This window comes from Emydura macquarii, unplaced genomic scaffold, assembly GCF_026122565.2.
Source record: "Emydura macquarii macquarii isolate MOO-44397 ecotype Brisbane River unplaced genomic scaffold, CSIRO-AGI_Emac_v2 contig_1551, whole genome shotgun sequence".
NCBI classification, from domain to species: Eukaryota; Metazoa; Chordata; order Testudines; family Chelidae; genus Emydura; species Emydura macquarii.
In genome coordinates, this window is record NW_027131688.1 from 20,063,889 (window position 1) to 20,086,906 (window position 23,018).

Sequence of the window (23,018 nt, forward strand, 5' to 3'; positions counted from 1 at the left end):
CTCAAGGAAGTTTTTGTTCAAATTTAGTCTTCAGTCTGAGATAAAGATTGAAGTTTGCCATGGCAATGTCTACATTTAGAGGAGGGAAGAAAAATTTAGTTTTTGCTTCATGCAAGGTGAAGACTAGTCTCAGTCTAAGTTTTGTTTTTGCTCAGAATACCCTCCCCTTCACACTCCCCCATTAAGTTATTCAACCCTCCACCAGTCCCCCTTTTCCCCAGTTAACATAAAAATAGTCCTTGTTACCAGAAGCAATACGTGCATTTCAATTACAGCTATAAAAATTCCATCATTGAGTTGACTGTTTTTAATCACACTTTTACCACCAATGTGAATTTACTTTTAAGTTTGACCATTTGCAGTCAACTTTCTGGAAGCCACAATGGAAAAGAGACTTTGGTGCAAGTCTCAGTCTTGCACTTTTAGAGCTGTTTATTCAAAGGTACCTGAGACCACATCTATTGGTGAAACATGGACTCCAGCAAGAGAGGGATACTTTTACAAATCTTAGTGCCATGCCAGCATCAATGCTAGACTAGCTTTGTGTCTGCCAGTTGGTCACTCACTTTTATCTTGCTGCTCCCCTAGCTTGCAGCAGATGCAAAAGATTAGAAAAAATTGCACATCTGAACTCAAAACAGCTTTCTGCTATCTTAGACAGGAGGAGACTAGTACTAAGCTCCATGCCTACGTTAGTTGCAAGCACAGGTACATTAAGCTGGTTTCACTGCAAGATAGACAACGGTTTAGTGATGGCTCACACTCTTAAGATTGACCAAAACCAAATCCTTTATTCCCACAACTGTATAAATGTGTTCCAAGTATTTGTGTCCAACACATGTTTAAAAAAGAAACATGCCATTAACAAACTAGATCAGTTCACTGATGTGTATGGACTCCTTGGTGTTCGGCTTAGTTACACAAGACCAGTCACAGTAAAAGACATTTGAGCACTAGAGTAGCGTGATGTTAAGCCATTTCAGCTTGTGCACATACATATTGCACTTCTGGCAGAAAAATGCAGAGCAGTTTGCAGCATTACACTGGAAGCTAGGTTGCATCACTTTAAATGGCATCAATATCAATGTCATCATCCTTCTTGTTTACAGGCTTCACAGTTTCAACTTTAGGTACACTGGCAGTCTTGGAATACACCACCTAGTGAGACAAGATATTTAGTGTTAGGGCTATCCATCATCGATATTTTGATACATCCTCCACTTAACAAGCACTGCTAGTTGTACTACCACCATGCAACAGTGTAAATATAGATAAAATGTAAGTAAGCTAGATATACACAGCATGTATGATGTATTTCAGAATCTGCAGTCTCCTTGTGGCATGTAATGGCAAGTCTGCCATGGTCAGAGTATTGTGGCAGGGGTCATCAAAAAGCTATTCCCAACTAGAACTCTGCTGTTTGGTTCTATTAGGCTCCAAACTTCCATTACCTCAATGGGTAAAGATGTCAAGCTTAACATCCCTCCCTACATCTGGGGCTGCAAGTATGACATGCAAGGAATTTTAGAAGAATCACCCCCTATTTTACTAGCTCACAGGTTTTACCTGCTTTCTGGGATGGCTGCAGCCATTATTAGCATCCTCAGCACAGACAAGATACTTCCTCTTTAAAATGTGGCCCTTAACCTTTAAGGTAAGGAGCTTGAGTATAAGCAGTGACACTACTGGGCTCCGTGTTGACCAAATGGTAACTATCCATACCTTGAAAGTTTAATATGGAAAACTATTTGTGTCAGTTAGAACAATTGTTTTAATCTGGTCTTGGTTTACTAACTTCTTGATGTCAGAAGTTGGATCTTGGAGTGTAAAGGTCTCTTGTACATTATATAAGGGAGAGCATTTCATGCCTATTGAGGGGAGGAGGAGAACATAGAAGAAAGCATGATTTCTCCGTTTGTGAATATAAAAAGGGCCTCTACCTCAAACATGATCATGATCAAAAACAAACCAATCTTTAAGTGAGGAGGAGTGAGTGCCTCAAAGATAAGCAGCTTTAATTTGATATTGTAGAGGATAGGGGAGCCTGTGGCAGAATCCAAGGGTGTGTGTGTGTGTGTGTGTGTATATATATATATATATATATATATATATATAAACACACATAAAAAAAGACAACTGCATTATATGGACTGGGGAGGAAAAAAGCGCTGAAGTGAAAGCTTGGTAGTAGTTTCAGCCATGTGTCCGGAAGAGAAAAAGCTAGCTAGTTGCCTCTTAAGCCACACCAAGGTTTGCAGGCCAAGGGAGAACTCCAGTGAGTCCACTTGGGGAGGGGAATGAAACAAAAGCTCCCTAAAGTTTCTTACCTCAATATTTTCATCTTCCTCCTCTTCTTCATTACCAGAGGACTCTTCCTCAGCTTCCTTCAGCCATTTGATAAAGGGTTCTGCTTTGATGCGGATTTCTTTGGCAAGCTCTTTTGAGACATATTTCTTAGAGGCCTACAAGAAAGGAAAAGTGTTGTAAGCCTTCTCTAGTGCACAAGTTGTTACATATTCGCAAAAGGAAAGACGCCGGTTTGAATGTAGAACTATTCCTCAGGAACTCAAAGTCAAGCCCAGCTACCTTGAATAAGTCACTTTCTCCACCACCCGTCTACACTTTTGGAAGATCTGCACTGCACACTAAAGCACACTATATATGAGCACAGACCACATCATGCCATGCCTCCACTCCCAAAACCATGTGATCTAATTCTGTGTTCAACCAATGGGCAGACTGAATACCTTTTCTGCCCAGTTAAAGATGACCTCTTCTTCCAGAAGATCTGCATCATACATTTCCTTCAGGATATGTGGAATTTTAGAAATAAGCTGAGATTGATGCATAGCTACTACACACTCCAAGCCATGAAGAAGGTACCTCTGAGCTTTCTTGTTGTTGTGGCAGAACTGTAACAAGAACAGTATAATGAGAAATCTCACTACTTTCTTTACAGACAAGCAAAAGGTTAATCTTTAAAAAGTTTGTGTTCTGCACAAGTATGTTTGAACCTAGAACTACAAGCCAGTAATAATCATCTGAATCATGCTATATGACAAGTTACTACCTGTTTGCCCAGTTAATCAGAGGTGAGATGTTTTGAAAGCATTTCAGAGTTTAGGGACAAGAAACTTGAGTTGGCTGCTGCAGACATTTTATTCTGCCATAGATGAAGTTCTGAATGCTATTAAGTTGTAAAATAAAACTTTAGGAGCAAGAAATGTCAAAACAGAGGCCAGTAATACTGTTGCCTTAGGGATTAAAAGTCTTACACGTAGGAAGTGGCGTCTATATCTCTTTATCTGTTCTCGAATCTTCTCATCAAAGAGGACTTCAGTCAAAACTAGAGGGCCCATAGCCTTTACATCCAGTCTCTCTGCTTCTGCTACAATATCTTTGTCAGAAGTCTCAATGACACCTTCTTCCTTCTTTTTCTGCAGGTGAGATATTAGTTACAAGTCAGATGCTACCAAGCCTGTACTTCTCAGCCCCACCCCTCAAAAAAAATGAGCCCCAACAACTGGTTTTAGGTAGAAAGCTAACACTGGAACCTTTAGTTCACGATCTTAGAATGGAAGCTGCTTTAAGAATGTAAGTTTATCATAACATCAAGTATTGTTTTGAGCTACTGTTTCTTTAGAAAGACTGTAGTTTTACCTTAACAAAATCAAATAGTATGTTGACTCTCTCTTCTATTGTTCTTTCCAGATCATCACTAAGTGTGAGGTTCTTTGCATGATCACTGATTTCATCCATTCTGCGTCTCTGGGCTTCTTCAGTTGTGTCTTCACCCCAGTCGTCGTCGTCATCCTCCTGTGGAAGAGCATTCATATGAAATTAATAAGATTGGTAGCAGGTGATGCTCTGCTCATGGGTATAGTAAATGCAAATGCCATTCCAAGGCAGGTTCTATTGTGAATCTGTTCTCCTGTCAATGGGGAGAGTACTCAAATTCTTAGGGTTGCTCCTCACTGTAAAGTTAGTCACAAGGAATCCCTATGGTGACAGCCATTACCAATAGAAAGAGGTAACAATGGGCTTAGTATTTTAGTTATCTGTTTCCAGCTGTCAAAAATGCACAGAAATTAGATCTAGTGGCTGACGAACTCCATTAACCACTTTATAGATTAGACTATGCAGAGCTGGGAATGGTATAGGAGGCTACCACCCCACCAAGTTCAGAAAGATCAAAAAGGAGTGGGAAGGAAGAAGTGCTTCAGCATTAGAATGTGATAATGCTACCAATCAAGAGCTGGTATAAATGGCTCAGGCTTCCTATACAACTTGTTTTCAGTGCCACATTTATGATAAAAAAGGAACAGTCACCATTTCAGACAGCAGTTATAAGTGGAAATGTTACCTGATGCTAATTTTGAAGCATAACTTACAAGTCAACTTCACAAGTCTCTGGAAAGTCTACTTACCGCTACACGTGGCGGTTCAAGTTCATCTGGTGGTGGTGGCAATGGTGTCTCATTGCTAGACACAGAGCCATTCTCTTTATCCTTGCCTTTTCTGTTCTTCTTTTCCTTTTCTTTCTTTCCTGTACCAGCATCACTGTTTTCTGGAAGTACAGAGGCTTGATACTTTAATTGGTTTCCACATAGAAACAAGACCTCCACTTAAGACAATTTGTTTGCATTATTTCCAGTGCACAAGACCCCTACAGAATCCAGTTTAATTTTCTAGTTTAACTCAGTAGCCAAGGCTCCTTTTCACCATGGTGCCACCTCTCCCTCAACATGAAGGTTGTGCCAATACTGTAGATCCCCACATAATATGGGGTGAAGTTATTTTTAAGACACAAAGCAACATCCCTTGTATCCATCAATGCTGGAAGCCAACAGCCACAAATTTGAGATATTGGATACCTAGTTTAAGAATCACACACGGTTTTAAACAAAGCCACAAAGTGTGAATATCACACATACACTAGGGCCCATCCATTTGTCCATCTTCTCTAGTATAGACCAGGAAATATCACTTTAGTGACTAGTTCAGGAATTACTATCTTGCAGCTGAACTTCATGTCAGTGACTGGTCACCCTCTGTTTGGAGAGAATTACTTCCAGCTTTGTTTCCCCAGCCATTAATCTTGTAATGCTTTTTTGTCTGCTTGATACGAGCTCTATCAGATGTCTCCCTGCATTTGCTGGCCATGGCCAAGTCATTATGGCCTCAATAAAAGCCACCACTTACTACAGTAACTAGTTTGAAGTTGCAGAAGCAGATTTTTATTGACTATTGCTTATAAACTTCCATTTTGAGATAGTGGTGCACATATAAAGTTACAAAAATGGAGTGAAACTACTTTTACAGGACATCTACTAGAAACAGACTGATGGCCCATGCACCCTTCACAACCTTTGACTGTGAAAAGTCTGAAGTTTCCTAGGTCCTTTGCATCCTCAGGACAAGAGAGCTGCTGATACCCAAGCTGCAGTTCTCACCTCGAGGGGAGGCTTAAATTTTGGACAAAAGCTTCCAAAGTAATTTTCGTAGGTGTGACTAGGAGACATTGTGCCTTTGTATAAGCGTTATGGTACTAACAACCAGCAGCAAGTGCGCAGAGCTGAATTACTCATTTCAGCTTTACTTTCCATAAATCAACCTAATACCTGAAAGATCAACCTACAATTGTTCTCCAGGAGACTTAGCTCAGTGCGCTACTGTTTATAATGCCTTGGGAGGGTCTGGAAAGCAGTCTGGCCCACAAAGAGTTGGACAGTGGCTAGTGTGTAGTAACATGCATGTGAATTTTATGATCTGCAAGTTCAAATAGGTTGTTAGAGTCTATATAACACATGACCTCATCTAACAGAGACCACCGGAATAGGTTAGACTTTTTTATTATAGCAAGCTTAAATTGAGACAGGCAATTGGATATCTGCCACAGAGTGTTGCTTGCACAGGATAACCAGTTAAGGAAATTCCTTCCTCTCAATGAAGAGCAAGATATGGAGACAAAAATTACACTTCTAGTCTAACTCCACCCCAACCCCAGATATCCCACTGCCTAACCCCTCCAATGTTAGAGTTAGAAATGTTTGAGTTGGTTTCAGCAACAAGACTCCTTCATGGGAGAGTCAAAAATATGCAACACTTACCAGGTGGGTTTTTGAGAATGAACGTGCAGAGTTTATGGTTTGTGTCAAGCATGCCTCGATAGCCACAGGCTTTGCAGGAGTTACCTATAGTTTGTTTCTTGGGATTGACATGCTGCCAGAGGGAAAGTAAAAATTAAAACCTTAAACAAGCAATACCAGAGTTGAATTACATTACAGCTGACAATATTCAAACAGGCTGATATTGATTTCAGGTAAATATGTATATCCAAGTTATGCTAATAGTGACTTTTGCATAAAGAATAATCACTTAAGTATCTCAATCCTGACATTCACTTTTTGTTATGGCATGAGACTGGAAACATTTCTAGGCCAAATACTTCTGAAGTGTTAATTCAATTAAGCTAAACACTTCAGTCGAGTCAACTATTTTGACTGAAGTTTCACCTAGACCACAAATAGACGCTGGCATCAGCTTGAAATACTAGTTCAATTAGTCAATCTTGTATGCATTAGTACTTGTTTTGCCACCACACAAGCCTGTTTGGTTATAGGAAACCAAGTGCACTTACCAGATCAGTTTCAGGATTCTCACACTCAGGACAGAGAACAAATTTTTTAATGAATCCATCCAACATGTCTTGCAGCTTATTCGCCTCATGAGATCCATTGACAATGTAACGGTCATTCTTAACATCAAACTGGGTCTGTGCCCCCAGCTCACAACCAAAAAATTTGGTGGGATCTTTCAAAGACAGAAATTGGCACATTAAAAGCTTACAAATATGATGCTGATAGTATACAGGGCATGGGTAGCTAGTTCTTACCTCAAATATAATTCACTGTTAACACTAGCACTACTAATGCTTGGTAGTATTGTTATCTAACAAGTCACATCTCTGATCCCGAACTGTACTTAGACAGACCCCCTCTTTCTAGTAAGAGAAGTTCAACCCAGAAGTTTTTTACCCTAGGAATAATATATTTCCTTCTGTTCAACTTAAGGCCCCCAGTGTGTATCACTGTTGCACTAGTTTCATATACATATTTCTGATCTCTAAACTAGTGCCGTCCTCCCTGCTTTCACCATACCATTTTACCCAATCCTTGAGGACAAAAACCCTTTGGATTAGGATATTTACTTTACATTACATATTACTTACATGTTGGAGGCCGATTAAGCGCCTTTGCAACATCAACCATGTTGACTATAACTGTCTTTATTCCATTTCCTTTGCCCTCAACCTAAGAGAAAAGTTAATTCAGTTAGGTATACATGTAGAGATGAATGCTAGTACACTGTCTCAATCATTGAAGAAATGTTTACGAAGTTTAAATTTAAACACTGCTTAAAGCAGTATCAGTATTTGTGGGAGAGCGGTAGCATGGTATAGGGGCTAGAGCATTGGACCAGAACTCAGGACAGCAGGGTTCTACTCCTGGCTCTGCCCCGGGCCTGCTGGGTGACCTTGGGCAAGTCACTTCATTTCACCTTGGTTTCCTATCTGTAAAGCAGGGAGAATGATATTGACACTCTCAAAATGCTTTACAAGAGACATATTGATGAAAAGCTCTATATAAAGTAGTGCTTATATTCTGGTTACTAGAGTTTAGGAATAATTACCTTGGCAATCAGACGGGGCATTTTGTAGCGATAGAACTGATCTGAAACACTGCGGTTGACGTTGACAGACATTTTGTCTTATTAGTAGCTTTATCAATAAGATGAAGAGGAGATCTTTGATTGCAGCTTTTTGGTATCTTCTGTCTGGAGAAGACGGGATGACATAAACGACTGCAAGAGTTCTCGGTCTCTGACATGAAAAAATTTTCGCCACTGAGGCTGTAAGGTTCTTGCTTGTATGCTATGTTCCCCCAATACAGGTACCAATGGCTGCGCAACAGCTCTGCAAGTGTTTAAATAAAAAAAAAAAAAAAAAAAAAAAGAGCAAAAGCAAATTTCAGCCTAATACTTCATGAAAAGCCTATTCATGCAGGACACAGTTTAATACGTATTTCCTATGTACGAAGTCAAGTATATTTGATTATGTAGTTTCAGTCTGAACTATTACGGCAGCAGCTGACTGTCTACAGCTGAGGAACATCTGCTGTTTTGCAGAATGCTGACTTGACAATGAGGAGAACTTGCACTGTGTGACACCTACTAAAGCACACTGAGCCCTGGTCTATACTTACCTCGAGATTCAGCAGCAGTTGACAGGAGTTACGCAAGCTATTCTGCGTAGTTGCATAACTCATGTCAACTGCTGTGCTTCCTTTCTGCACAGTGTCTTCACTCTGCTGTGCTATTCCCGTTGATGCAGCGCTATGCTACTTGAGGGGGTGGTTTTACTCAGTTGACTTCCTGATCGATGGAGTGGGTCTACACAGACCACTCAATCAATCCAGAAAGATCGATCTGGCGGCAGCGACTTTGCTGCCGTCAGTATAGACATGCCCTGAGAAACAGCTAAAGAATGAGTTTGCCATGTAAAAGGTTACCAGAAGAATGTTATATGATGAGATGGGAGGAGAAGCAGTCCACAGAACAGTCTTGCTATTAAGGGTCACACAGGGTTAAACAGTTTGACTACTTTGGAAAAAAGACGAGAAAGTGGTTTGTTTGTATCTAGAATACTGTGAAATACCTATAGGATGAATAAGAAGTGCTTTTGGTACCATAGGAACAGTATAGTTGGCAATCTGCAACATTTTTGCAAACGGGTTGCTTTTCTGCAAGACTTAAGTGGCTAAACTTCTTAAATTAACCACAGTGCTTCCTTTGACCCAGAAAATTTCATAAGTATACCAGCCCCATCATGTTCCTATAGCAGCTTCCTTCGGCCATTGACTTAGTATAATAGTAGCAAATACCCATGCCTCAAACATTCAAAATGTTTTGCATTTCTAGACTGCCTTACTTCTGTGGTAAATAGATGTTCATTAACTTGCCCCATCCTTCCCCGATATCTTGGAAGAGCCCTATTATTGCAGCATTTATTCTGCATATTTACAATCCAATTACAAAAAAATTAACATTTTATAAGCTGTACTGTGATTAGATTTTGATCTTGACCATTTAGACAGACAAAGCATTCAAGACCACAAGTAAGTTTATTCTTGCTAGTTCATTGGAATGACTGGACATACAACCATATTGCTCCTTTAAGTATAGATGTTAACATAACTTGTTTTGATAGAAATATGCTGGTTTATTGCCATTATGGCTTGAGGCATTGTGTACGAAAAGGTTTCCCCCAACTTTTAGTCAGTAGCAGTAACTGCAAGTCATGTCCACAGTAGCAGACTAAGAAAACACTGTGAATCCTGGAGCATAGTGGGTGACATTTAGATATATCAAGAAGATGTTAGCTTGTTTCGACAGAAATAATGCTGCCTTTCCTTCCTTTCTCGAATTTTGTTGTCAGAGAGTTAGTGCACAGCTAACTGTGTCAACAGCTCCCTTCCCAATAGAATAAGCAGCTCTTTCCCAGGGATGCCTGTAAAATCCCTGGCATGAAAGCCAAGTTTAGATCACACAACCATATCTTTACAAGTCCTTCCCATTGTAAGATGCACCGATCTGCTTACACTATTTGATCAATAGGCTCCAATCAAGAACACTCAGGCTTAGTTACGCCAGAGCTGCTATAAGGGGCCATTTATCAGGAAAAGTGTGCAATGGTCTTGGTTTCAATCCAAGAGCAGCCACCATGTAGCCTTACACAGGTGGCTGCAGCAGAGACTGAGGTACGGCCAGGCTCACTTCAGGGGAAGGAGTGGGAGACCCCCTGGGCATCCTCCCCGCACATTGTTGCTTTTGTCTGAGCAAGGCTCAAGCCCCCACCCCACCCCAGGACACCGCCCCCAAGCCCTTCGCACTGGGCAGGCGGCCTCCCTCCTGCCGAACCGCCCCACTAAGTCCTGGGATGACTCATAAATGCAGCAATTTAGCACTGAGTCAGCCCTCAACAGAAGGCAGGGGGAGGGACGGCCCCAGTAGCGCATGCGCAGGTTTCGCGGCGGCCGCTCAGGCAAGCTCCCCCTCCCCTTTAACTCGCCCCTCCCGATGTAACCCCTGGAGGGCAGCCCCCCCCCCTCCCCTGCGGATTTCTAACTGCGCCACAGCTTCCCCCTCCCCCCCGCATCACGAGGCGCGGTCCCAGGCGCCGCCATTTTGCCTCGTCGCATGGGGGAGCAGTGAAGAGGAGACGCCCGAGCCCGCCTGGGGTCGTTAGCGCCACCCGCCTGTTACCCCAGCACGAGGGCACCCCGGCCACCCCCGCGCAGGCTACACAGACCCCAGTAATTTCATACACCGCCGCTACCCACTTCCCCGCTTGCCGGGTACTCCGGCCCGTGGACCCCTCCACGACCCCAGCCGCGCTCGTCTCAAATCGCGCCTGCCCCAGCAGCCACTCACCGTTTTCGTCCAATAAAGACATAAACCCAACGCTGCTCGCCCCGGGCTGCGACGAAGCCGAGTGTGTGAGGAGAACGGGGCCCAGGGGCGCTTATATCCGAGCGGAGAGAAGGCGGGCGCCGCAGCCGCCGGGTCCGAGCGTCCTGGGGCGGGCGGGATCAGCAGCAGCGGCGGCGGCGCCAGGCAATCTGCGGGGGGAAAACACAATCAGGGGCACCGTTAACGGCGACACCTGGGGAGGGGAAGGGGAGGGGCGGGCGCAGCTGAAGCCGAAGGGGGCGGTTGACGGAGCCCCTGCAATGGCTGCCGCTTACGCTTACTCACCTCTAGAATGTTCTCGCTCCGACTGAGCCGACGCCACGGCCGGGATCAATCAGCCAGCGGCGGGCCGTCCCTCCTTCGCCCCCCCTATTAGCTCGCCGCTCGCCCTCCGCCCAAGGTATTGGCTGCCGCTCCTGTCAATCAACCCGCCCTTGCCCCCTCCCCCCCAGCACCCGAAAGGACATCGCGTCTATAGTGGCCAAACCTCGCGAGAGCTGCCTAGAGCGGGGGGGGGGAGAGGGGGGAGAAAAGAATGAGTCATTCAAACAGCGCCAGCCAGGCCTAGGCTCTGCGGCTGGGGTTTTGTGTGGGGGAGGGGCAGGGTGGCTGCAATAGCTGGGCTCCGACTCTGGCCCCTGTCACTGGTGAAGGCACAGAAATGGTGTTGGCCACTGGCACGTATGTACTAGAGTGTTGCCCGTGTAGGCTGAGCTTAGGGCACTCACCAGGGGTTCCTTGCACCCCCTTAATCCCTGTTTGCTGGCCTCTAATGTCTCTCTAGTGCAGTGGCTCCCTGCCCTAGACCTTATGCCAGGGGCGCGCTGTCCCCTCATTCTCTCGATCCAGGGGCTCTGTGTCCTTCCTATTCCTTTGTTTCCCCCCACGGCAGAGCTCTGTGTGCCCCTTCTTCATGCTCCCTATTCTCCCCTTCCCTACCATGGCACAGACGCTGTGTGTCTCCCCCATTCCTCTGCCATGTGCCTCGGCCCAACATCCCCACTTCCTTCCTATGCCAACAGCTCGTATCTCCCTTTCCCCACACCAAGGTCCATTATTCTATCCCTGTGCCAGGGACTCCATGTGTCACCCGTGCAGCCTCCTCTGCCCCTCTTTTCTTTCGGTCTGGGAGATAAATCAGTCAAGGTGTCAACATTTTAAACTATTGGGATGGTGAACACAGTTGAGATGAGGCTATTTTGATGTTGGAAGGTGTTGATGGCTGTTGTCCACCAGTTTTTTGATCTCTAGGCAGTTACAAAGATGACCGAAACTGCTGGGTTTGCAAACCAGACACAAGGAGCTCTGCATGTCCCGTTTTCCTCAAAATCAGTAGGATTTTGGCCACTGTTGCCTATAACATTCCCTGAAATTTTAGAATTGATTGGATGCAGTGTTCAGAAGTTAATGCATTACATACAGACAGATAAACATTATTAAGTTGAGTGTAAGGCCTCATTTTGCTCAGCCAATAAGGAATCCCTCTAGAGTGGGGGGGTTTAAAATGCTAACTCCACAAACAGGCATGCACCCTCCTACCTCTGCCAACCCCCATGAAAGAAGCAAGGTTCTCCCTGTCACATACATAGTAATTGTCACTGTTGCCACCAACTCAGTCCCAATGGGAATGTGGCACTGAGCAGGGCCTGACCGCACAAAAGGGCATGAACCTCTAATTTTCTCTGCTGTGCATACAGTTTCCATTACCACTAATTCCCCTTCTTACTGGACAAACAAGCAGGGATGTCTTCAGGATATGGGTCTTGAAGCAAAACTCACAAAGAGGCACAACCCCTGTTTCTTGCAGACAGTTACTATTCCTGTCACCAATATTTCTAGCTCCCTGACTGGACAGAGTCACTGAGTGGGTAGAGCTTTAGGATTTGGGGGCTCATTTAAAAAATACTAGTCTTGTAAAGGCACAAAATCCAATCCGTTTTTCCCACCCGCCACTCCCTCTAACCCAGTCTCAATTGCCATCTGCTACCACTAATGCCATGTTCTCTTCCACTCCCCCTAAATGGCACCAAACAGATCCATCATTTTGGTTTTTGAAGGCTCCTAATAAAGTAGGAATTTAACATTTTTGATATTGCATAATACCAATAATGTAAAAGTGGCAAGGCATGAAATGGGCATTTTTGAGACATTATCAAGCCAATTAAATATACAAATCACTTCTCTGTCTTATTATCCTCTGCTCCCCTATAAATGCACTCAGACAACAGCAGAAAAAACCTTAGTCTGTCATTTGGTGTGGTTTAAAGATAATATTGTACAGATTTGAGGACTGTGTGGGGAGCAGAGGAAAATGGGATGGGGTGGACCACTTTAAAAATAAAACCATTAATAACAATAGCTAATAAAATACATACAAAATTAGGTTTCCAGGCTATCTTTAAATTGTTTCAAACCCCAGATTTCAAAACCATCTCTGATACCAAATTGTCACAGACAGAGGGAACACTTCTCTTGTTTGATCTTTTGTGGCTCTGGAATGCTCTTTTTGGTCTGACAAAAAAAGAACAACAGTCAAATGCAAGGGTGGCTGGTAAATGTGATTTTCTTAAAGGACACAAAGGAAAAGTTAGGCTATTATTAAGGACATGGTCAGTGACACATTACAATAAAAACAGGTTTCTTCAGCAGCAGCAGAGCTGTATGGTTGCCAGAGAATGAATGTATGCTTTTCTCTGTGCTGCCTTCTAACAAGACCCTCCTACATCATGGCTGCTGCCCTAGTTATACTTTTCTTCTCAGCCTACTGAATAGCAAGTGTTCAGGGCAGGGCATTGGCCTATAAAATGTATACTCAGGGCTGTGTTGAACATTGACTGTTTGAATGAGGGAGAGTTACAAAATCCTTAGGGATATTTTAAATGTCTCCTTGAAATGTGCACAACAAAACCCTTCCCCATGAGAGCGAGAGGTTTTAAAAACTTGCCTTAAAATTTAAATCCAAAACAAGGAAATGTCTCTCCAAAATATGTGAAACTTGACAATTATCAGGAGGAAAAAAATAATCAAAATGCGGGATGCAATAAAAGCATAACAGGAAACTTCTCTGCTGTGACAATATGCTTGGTTGTGTAACTTTCTCGATGCCTCCTTTCTGTGGCTTTACTTTCATGGTACAACACATCTGGGGATACTAAATTACAGTACTAAAACATGTGCTGCTGCCAACACCACTTCACGATATGGCAGAGGGGCAACTGAGACCTTGAATTTGCTGCATTTTGACATAATGAATAACCCTTGTGACTGAAGTCTGATTTCACAGTTTTGAGGTGCGGATTGGATCTTTATTTTATAGTATATAAAGTGACATAATTAATTTAATAGGTCTGTTTTAAAATGTTAGTCCTAATGCATATTGCAGGCATTAATCCAGTATGAGTGAAGTCAGAGGACATTATTTTTTCAGCAATCTTTATACAAAATATACAACATTTTTGGATTCTTTGCTATTTTGGGGGGCCTAATTTTTCATTTCATCTGATCAGACCAATTTTTTTAAATTTGAATTTAGATCTCATGTACTTTTACTGACTCAAAGTAATTCTAGTTTTGTTCATTTTAGAAACTACTGGCTCTGACATGACAGAGATCATCTTTCCCCCTCTTTAATGTCATGCGTTCATCATGAGTCAGAGAGTTCACAGTTCAAATTGGTGTGACCTTCAAAGTACAGGCCATTTGTGAGCTTTGCATGTCACTGCTATAAAGTAAGCAATTTATAACTACTCCACTTTTGTTTTTAAGACATTATTAACCCAACTGCCTAGGTTTTTCTTTCTTTCTTTCTTGGTGATTTAATTACTGACAGTAGGAAATTGTCAGCAATGGATGATTTTCCTAGAGTAAGCATCTTTTTATAGCATAAATAAATGCTTTATGATGGTTCAATTCAGTTTGAATAATTCAGAATTGTTGTATTGTCTTACTTGGTTTTATCCATCTCCCCCTCCTCCCAAAAAGAGTTAATACCTGCTACATATGATATAGCTAAATTAAAAAAAAAGAAAGAAATAATTTAATAGATATTTATATTTAAGATATAACCCCCACAAAAGCATAGAAATTCTGATAATTGGAAATGTCTGTACAGTGGAATATCCATTGTTATGCCATGTCTACACTGCAACTCTTAAGCAAGTTTGTAATCAGTAACATATTTGGCTCTAACAATGCCAAATGGTTAATATTTAGTTAGTAACCAACAATGGCTACGAACAGCATTTTGACTGCACCAGAATGGGAAGCTTCACGCTACCTTCCTGTGACTGGTTTGCTCAAGTTTTTTTGCAGTGTGGTCAAGACCCCTAACTATGCCTGTGTAACTGTTTTGGTCAGTGTGTCTTCCTCCCAGCCCTCTGTGTTGTAGGACATCCCCGAATGCATTGCCGTGTGTGCTGTTTTGTCTGCATATCCTCTGGATACTCTGTTGTCTTTTGAGGCACATAGCTTTCCAGATTTTCCCAGAATGCACTGATACAAACATGTTGAGGAATGTGGCAGTAAATGCACAAATGTGGCTGACTCATACTTGTGTTGTTAGAAAAACTACTGTGTGGATATTACTGAACTTTGTCTGTAGTAATTGGGTCAGATGGGAGGACCCATTCTCCTTCATTCCTTGACAGTGAGAGGGAAAAGCTTAATTATCTATGTGTCAGGTTTGACTGTGTAAACTCTTGGGAAGCACAAGTCCAGATTCCTGCAGGGTTAACACAGTCGTTCATATTTCCAAGACAGATACATTGAAAATCATGCAGTTTACTGTGCAAAGGTCTTTCAGATGTCTGCTCTGTATTGACATTAAAGATCCAGTTGCACTCAGAAAAAGGTTTACTCGGTTGTACTTGACCAGAATTTCCACATTCCTGCACTATTGTGCAGCTTACTGTTCATCTTGTTGAATGGATTTGGTTTGTAAAATGCCTTGGTATCTATGCTTTATAAATGTAAATTAGTTACATTATTTAATTAAAAAAATAAACCAAATTAAAAAGAAATAGGAGAGCAAGGGTGTGTTAGAAGGTATATGTATAGGCAATTGATGCATAATTTTCTAGTTATTATTATTGCTTATTATGGTAGTGCCTACAGGCTCCATCCAACATTGGGGCCCTACCTTCAGACACACAGTAAGAGATAGTCCCTGTCCCAAATATCTTACAGTCTAAATAGACAAGATGTTCAGAGGATGAGAAGGAAAACAAAGGCAGAATGAGATGAAGTGACTTGCCTTTTTGGGAGGTTTTTGGAACAATGAGGAAAATGTGTGAATATTATATTCCAATCTCTCAGATCATCATGCAGCAAGAAAGATCAGTGCAACCCACAGGGTTTCTTAAATAGAGGCATGACGCTCTTCTAGACTATGGCCTCACAAAACACTAAACTACTAAAGGGTCTAATGAGCTCTGTAAGCTTGTGTCTAAAATGGGCATATGACCTTCAAGGGAGCAGAGATAAAGACTGTTTTTAAAGCCACTCAGCTTTACTCAAGTTTTTGTTTCCTAGAGTGCCATTCTAAAATAATGTTTGCAGAGTTGTTGTAGTTTTATTAGTCACAGTATATTACAAAGACAAAGTGGGTGAGGTAATACCTTTTACTGGACCAACTTTTGCTAGTGAAAGAGACAAGCTTTGGAGTTTATACAGAGCTCATCTCACCCACCTTGTCATTCCAAAATAATGTTAGCATTTGAATAGTTCCAACTAGTTCTGACTAGAGTTCACTCCATGGCCATTGCTGTTATCTAGCTAGTCAGAGGTTTCTGCAGTGCTGAGATAAAGGAGGTTTGAAAAGAAGATTTTTAAAACTGTGTTTGTGTCATAAGGGCTTTTGCTTCTTGTATGATACTTAGAGAAGATTGGAACTTTCTTCTAAATTTTTTTCTGCTTTTTTTTATCACCTGAGAAATATCAGGAGCTCACATCTGGGCTTCCGCTGTTTAGGTGGATGTCTTCTTGAAGGGTTCCCATGTGTACTGAGAAATTTCTCACATCTTAACCGAAGGGGCAAGAATGATAAATCTTTAAAAAAAGATCAGTTAACTTCAAGTTATATGAATCAGTGGTAATTACATCTTGAAAAGCAGAACCCAAGGTAACTGCACTAGAATTGCAATGAACAACACTGTATTTACAGTATCCTTAGTATAAAATGTGACCAAAAAACTCAGAGCATTTCTTGATATGGCAAATGAACAAATAATCACAGCCATCCATAGAATGTGTGTGACTTTCATATGCAAGAGTAGCAGCGAAGATTTGTGTGTAGTTCTTCATAAAGGGATGCAAGGATTTAAGGAACTGGTTGTTGACCCAAGCTGTGTTCTACCTGTATGGTAGAGTTGACACTAGTTCAGAGATACTTAGGGCTCATCAATGCTACAATAGTAATCATGGTGGAGGACCTTTTTACAAAATAGTGTTGCCATATGCTACAGTCCAAACATAGTAATGCCTTGCACAGCAGACAAGTTCTAATCAAAGCCTGATAAGAGGAAGAAACAGGAGACAGACTTTTTTGATGCAGGACTTCTTGTTCTACAATTATAGTCCACTTCAGGGGAGAGGAAGATTGTGAATATTTTAAGATAGATTTTCAAAGAACCCTCAACATAGCTGTGACTGATTGTCTGCTACTGGCTGGTTGGAAAGGAAGGCACCTGTGCTTTATAAGACATGAAGGAGTGGATAGGTGAGTGAGAGCTTTCTGGGAAAAGGCAATCAGGAACAGCAGGAAGGTGCTGTTGGAAACAGAAAAGCAGCAGGGGAGTGGCTTAAGGTAGGGGAATAGCTCCTGTGGGGCTGGAGGAAGTAGCTGGGGAGTTGGGGCCAAGCTCCTGAGAGAAGTAATTGGGGAATCCTTCAGAAACTAGGGGCCTGAAAGTTCAGAGAACACAGGCCCACGAAGAGGGGCTTGGGTGACCCCTGTGACTAAGGGGGAGAGAGTAAGGAGCAGCCAGGCAGGCCTTAAATCCTGTGTTTAGGTGGTGACAACTGAAGTCAGCTACTAGTCCCCAAGAAGGGGCATTATTATGTGATTCAGTCATCGGTGGACTTATTGATCAGGTCCTGGGCAAAGGGAAACTGAGGCAGGCTGCTGCAAAACCACCTGAGGCCAGAAGGCAGTGCTCCAGAATAGGCACACTCATTTACGTCGGTCTTGTGTCTTTGCTCTGTACACAACATGAATAATATGAGGAAGCCCCAGGGACACAAATTCCAAATAATAATGTTTATTATATACATACAAATATACAGGGCCTAACTACACAGAAATACAGCTGCTCTAGCAGGGTTCCGGTGGCTACTGCACTAGAATAGGGAGGCCCATGAGAGGGGAATCTTAGGGTACTTTTACACAGGGATAAAAAACCCACAGCTGGCCCAGGTCAGCTGATGTGGCCTCATGGGGCTCAAGCTTCAGGGTTGAAAAAATCACTGTGTAGATGTTTGGGTTCAGGCTGCAGCCTGAGCTTTGGGACTGGTTTCTCCCTCCCCACCCCCACTTACATGGGTTGGGTCCTGGCTTCTTTGTTGTGGTGCTGGAAAGCTCCACGGCAGAGGCAGGCTAGGGGGCAGTCCAGAGCAGTTGTCAGGTGTATGTGGTGGTCGGGTAACTGAAAAGTTGATAGGTATCCGAGGGAATCTTGGGGAATGGTTGGGGTTCTCCCAGGGGTCAGGAGCCTGAAGATCCAATCCACAGGGCTGAGTCAGTGGGTTAGGGAGGAGAGATGGTAATGCAACAAGGCACAATCAGGCAACGCAGGGGGCTAGCACGGTAGGATCAGTCTAGGCAGCAGGCAGTGGTTTGTTACTCAAACAGCTTCTGCTTCCTGTTGGGGCCTTTATATAGTCCAGGTACCCAATGAATGTGCTGCCTGTCTATCCAATCAGGGACCTGGGATGTGGCTGCTGTGGGTCTATAGGCCTCTAGCACTAAGGCTGTTGGTCAGGGGTCATGCTTGAGGGCACCGTGGTGGTGCAGTGGCTAAGGATGCCACTAAAAGACCTTGTAGGTATGAGTTCAATGCTGGGGTCCTGAGATCACCCACATTCCACTCCCTTAGAATGCAGAAGTTCTGGGCTTGTCCAGATGGGCTCTAGAAAGGCTTTGACTTCTTTGGGAGCATGCATATAATGGAGTGGTTCCCAGGACCACTCTTCCAGCCCATACCCTTCCCAGTTAACAAGGTACCATATCTTCCCTCTTCATATCTAGGGCTACATGTACACTGCTATGTAAGCCCAGGGTTGAAACTCAGGCTCAAGTCTAATCCTTCTGTCTCTACACAAATCATGCTAACCCCCAGATTGGACTGAGGGTCCCAGGACCCCACAGCGGTAGAGGGTCCTAGCCCGAGTCAAGCCAGCACCCAGGATTCAAGCCCCATTGCTTTGCAGTGTAGATGCAGATCCCCTGGCCTCATGCTCTGGGAGTTTGTCAAAAATATTTCACAATCCCATGGGCTGACTTTTTTGTCCTCTAGACAGTCAAGTTTAGCGGACATTCAAATTTACTCACACTGCACCATGAACAAAAGACTAGAGCAGCCATATTTTGGAAGGGCACTAGGAAGTCTGAGATATGGGTGGTTAGACTCAGGCCCGCATAATGCTGTGTAGATCCTGGAGCCCCAGGGTTCAACAATTTCTAACTTGGGGTTACAAATGAATGTCTACACTCAAGCCCTAGGTTAATAAACCCAGGGTCTGCTAACTCGAATGCTACTAACCCTGGGTTTACATTGCCATGTAGACATATACTGGGAATCTAGAATCTTGTGGACAAAGTACTCTTCTTGGACTTAGGCTTGGTCTACACTTACCTCAGCGATTTGGCAGCAGTCGACGTGAGTTACACAAAGCATGCAAAGAACTTGCGTAACTCTGTCGACTTCTGTGATTCTCTTCTGCACGCTGTCTTCACTGCACTGCGCCACTTGCGGGAGTGGATTAATAGCGTCGATTTCTGGATTGACCGAGGGGGTCTTCACTGACCACTCAGTCGATCCAGATAAGTCAATCTGACGATGGCGACTTTGCCGCCGTCAGTGTAGACATAGCCTTAGACTGGTGGAGGGGGAGGTTGTTTTCATTTGGGAATGGGATTGTCGGAGAATGGTTTAAGGAGAGAGACATGGAATTCAGGGTGCACCTCAAGGTAGCAGGGAAGTCAAAGTTCAAAGGTTACTGGGTTGATTTGCCTGCAGATCTGGTGGGGTCCAAAGTACTGGTGGTCAAGTTTAAATACCTATCTTAAGGTGCTTGGCCAATAGCCTACCTTTTGTCTTATTGCAAATGTAGGACCCTTCTGCAGGTGATGGTCAGCATGATGTTTGTGTGCCATCTTGGCTGAATCTAGGTTTTGGTTCAACTCTTTTTGTGTCTGATGGATTTGACGATCCAGATCTGAGACTCTGGGCAGTGCAGTGAAAACAGTGGTGGAAGCCATAATTTGAAAAAGAAAAAAAAAGCGGTGGGGGACCTTGATTGGTTGAGGCATGGTCTGAGTTGCATGAAAATTTTGCATATGAAATCAGTGAGGACCAGTCATTTTGGTGGTAGTTCATGCAGCATCGCAGGTATTGTTCCAATACTTGGTTCACTCTATCCCTGTGATCTGGGAGACTGTGGAGGCAGAACATGTGTATAATGAGGAGACAAGATATGCACATGGAATGAAGTGTGCCATCTTTGTCAGTTGGTCTACTTCTGTCAGTATGTTATGACATCCCTCAGATTCTGGTAATTCAACAATGAAGTTCATTGTAATGATAGCTCCAGGCCTCGAAGGGGTCTCAGTAGGTAGTAACATCCCAAAGGGCTTAGTTTGGGGAATTCTGGTATTGCCACAGGTGTTGCAAGACCTGACATGGACCTGAACATTAGACTGCAGTTTTGGCCATCAGAATGACCAATGTGCCATGCGAGTAGTCTTTGGCTGGCCAAAGTGTCCAACCCAAGAGATGTCATGGCAAATACACAGGACCTGTAAATGGGGGCATCCTTCAGGGATGTAGATGCACCCATGCACAAGGAGTCATCCATCCTCTTGTGTGAACTTACCCTGGGGTTCAGTGTTGGAAATTTGGAGTGTCTGGTCAAAAGGGTCATTTGATAGGGCAGAATGTATGGTTGTGAACAAATTGGATAGCAATGATCCTCCAAGGAAGTGATTGGTTTCAAGTTGCAGGGAGGCTCCTCTTTGGGATCATTGGTATATTTCCCTTTGCAGGACAAAGCGTCTGCCTTACCATTGTGAAAGCCAGGGCAGTAGGTGAGCTCCTTGTCTGTAATTTCATAATTGTGGTTGGCAGGAATGAGTTTGTGGGAATAGGATACACAGGGATGAACTCCTTGGTTGAGGCTCTGTTTCTGGGACAGCACCACCCTGATGGTGACTTTGGAAGCACTGGTTTTCAGGATGAATGGCTGACATTGGTATGTGTGAGGATGGGCGCAGAAGTGAACACTGCCTTCAGATGATTGATGGATTTTCATAGCAGAGATGTTAAAGGGGCCAGGATTTGGAAGCAGTCTCATATAAAGCATCTGTAGAAATTCACAAACCCAATGAAGCACTGAATTTCTTAAATGCTTCGTGGTGTTGCTGAAATTGCAAGCCACTTCCATCTTCCGAGGGTTCATGAAGACTTCCTCAGTAGACAGAAAGTAGCCTACCAGTTCCATGGTGGGCTGATCAAAGATGCATTTCTCTGGCTTACCATAGAGCCTGTGTTGGCGGACTCTTTCTAAGAACTTGTGCACATGCTGGTTGTGCATAGGCTGGTTTTCAGAGTAAATTAGGATGTTATCAAAATAGGCCACTATATAGTGGTCCAGCATATCTCATAAGACATCATCAGTTAAATGGTGAAAGATCACAGGTGCATTAGTAAGTCCAAAAGGCATCACCAGATATTAGAATTGGTTATACCAAGTGCAAAAAGCAGTTTTCCATTCATCCCCTGACTGGATTCTGACTATGTTGTATGCCCCTCTGAGATCTAACTTGAGAATACTTGAGCTATTCTTACAAGATTCAGGAGCTCAGGAATCAGGAGTAGTGGATATCAGTTCCACACGGTGATTTTATTTAGAGCATGGTAGTCCACACACTGAGACTTAGGGAGCCATCTTTCTTTTTCACAAAGAGGACAGGGGCCCTGGCTGGGGTTGTGGAAGAATGGATAAAACCTTTCTCTAGATTCTCATGGAGGTAGTCCTTAAGGGAGGCTAATTTGGGTTCTGACATAGAATACATTGGCTGAACAGAATCTTGTCCTCAGGCTGTAAGTTGATTGGGCAGTCATATTTCTGGTGAAGAGGTAGCGTGTTTGGTTTTTTTTAATACATCTGAAAATGCTTGGTATTTTGTGGGGAATGTGACCATAGTAGCAACAAGTCCCACTCTGTTGCCCAAGCATCTCTTGCTGCTTCCAAAGCTTAGGCAAGACATCCAACCTGAGTTTCCGGGAGCTCAAGCTTGGAGGTCAGGAAGCAGTCGTCATAGCAGAACTCAGAATTAAATGTCACAGTGTGCTGATGCCAGGGGATATTTCTCTAAACAGGATTCTGAGTATCAAAGGGAAGTGTGGGGATTGGATCAGGCTAAATTGGAGGAGATTGTAGTGCTCTTCAGCCAATATCTGCAAAACTTTAGTTTTATGACTGATGGGGCCATCCATCGACGGTCTCACTTAAATCAGGGACAGCCTTAGACAGAGTACTTGACCCACAGTAGTGTCCATGAAAACTGCATGGTTCGGGAACTTAGCAGGACAGATGGATACTACATGGCCAATACCACCACAGTAGAAACATAAGTTCTTTTGTCGTCTGTGTTCTCGTTCAGAAGGGTCCAGTCAGGTCTGTGCCATATTGTGATGGGGTCACACTCACCTCTTGTGAGCAGCCTCTGGTCTGAGTGTGTGTGCCTGCACTCTCTCTCAAATTGTCCCTGCTCTTCAATCGGTCCCAGCCCTGGTGTGGGGCCACGTCCCACACAGCTCCCTCCCCAGAGATTCTTCACCTCTCTGGGCCTTTCTGGCCCCCAGTTCTTCAGCTAGGCCACTAAACAGTTCTGTTCCCTTCTGGAGGTATACACTGTTCAATGTCAAGGTCACTTCATCAGTGGCTGGTGGGGGGACCCGGGCCTGCCCTCTACTCCGGGTTCCAGCATAGGGACCTTGTAGATAGCAGCTGTCCGCCGCATCCTTTTAATTAAACTGCATCGCTGCTACGATTCCCTGGGCCACTTCCCCATTGCCCCAGCATGTTCTTCACCCTTACCTCAGGGCCTTGTCCTGGTTGAGTCCCAGCTGCCAGCCCACAGCTCCTTCTCGCTCCCTCCATCAACCCTATGCCAACACTGCTCAGTCTGAGGTCCTGTAGCTCCCTCAGGCAGCCAGGCACACCATCCACACACCTCCAGCTCCAGCAAGGAACTGAATGATCTCACTCTG

At 43.7% G+C, this 23,018-nt stretch overlaps 1 protein-coding gene, 1 long non-coding RNA gene and 1 other non-coding gene across 3 annotated transcripts in view; 1 reads left to right on the forward strand and 2 right to left on the reverse strand.

Moving 5' to 3' along the window:
- Positions 1–771: 771 nt before the first annotated feature.
- Positions 772–10,894, reverse strand: EIF5 (eukaryotic translation initiation factor 5). Its single transcript, XM_067555015.1, has 12 exons — positions 10,816–10,894; positions 10,492–10,679; positions 7,693–7,975; positions 7,232–7,313; positions 6,641–6,813; positions 6,111–6,222; positions 4,428–4,567; positions 3,661–3,816; positions 3,276–3,437; positions 2,748–2,912; positions 2,328–2,462; positions 772–1,158 (listed from the first exon to the last, which is right to left on the reverse strand). The coding sequence occupies exons 3-12, from the start codon at positions 7,762–7,764 to the stop codon at positions 1,066–1,068; spliced, it is 1,290 nt and encodes a 429-aa protein (XP_067411116.1). The 5' UTR covers positions 7,765–7,975; positions 10,492–10,679; positions 10,816–10,894; the 3' UTR covers positions 772–1,065.
- LOC137157770 (small nucleolar RNA SNORA28) lies at positions 5,786–5,909 on the reverse strand. Its single transcript, XR_010921233.1, has one exon. It is a non-coding gene; the product is annotated as a small nucleolar RNA SNORA28 (small nucleolar RNA).
- A 3,240-nt stretch (positions 10,895–14,134) lies between the features above and the next one.
- Positions 14,135–23,018, forward strand: part of LOC137157621 (uncharacterized) — a 40,963-nt gene continuing 32,079 nt past the window's right edge. The window contains exon 1 of the long non-coding RNA XR_010921156.1: positions 14,135–14,258. This is a non-coding gene — a long non-coding RNA (uncharacterized lncRNA). The remainder of the gene's footprint in view (positions 14,259–23,018) is intronic.

Excerpts from the sequence above, each read along its gene's own strand:
- EIF5 (XM_067555015.1), bottom strand. The coding sequence starts at position 7,764 with ATGTCTGTCAACGTCAACCGCAGTGTTTCAGATCAGTTCTATCGCTAC. Across the intron at positions 2,913-3,275 it reads ATAGACGCCACTTCCTACGT|TTCTGCCACAACAACAAGAA; the intron begins GTAAGACTTTTA and ends TTCTTGTTACAG. Across the intron at positions 1,159-2,327 it reads AGGAAGATGAAAATATTGAG|GTGGTGTATTCCAAGACTGC; the intron begins GTAAGAAACTTT and ends TTGTCTCACTAG.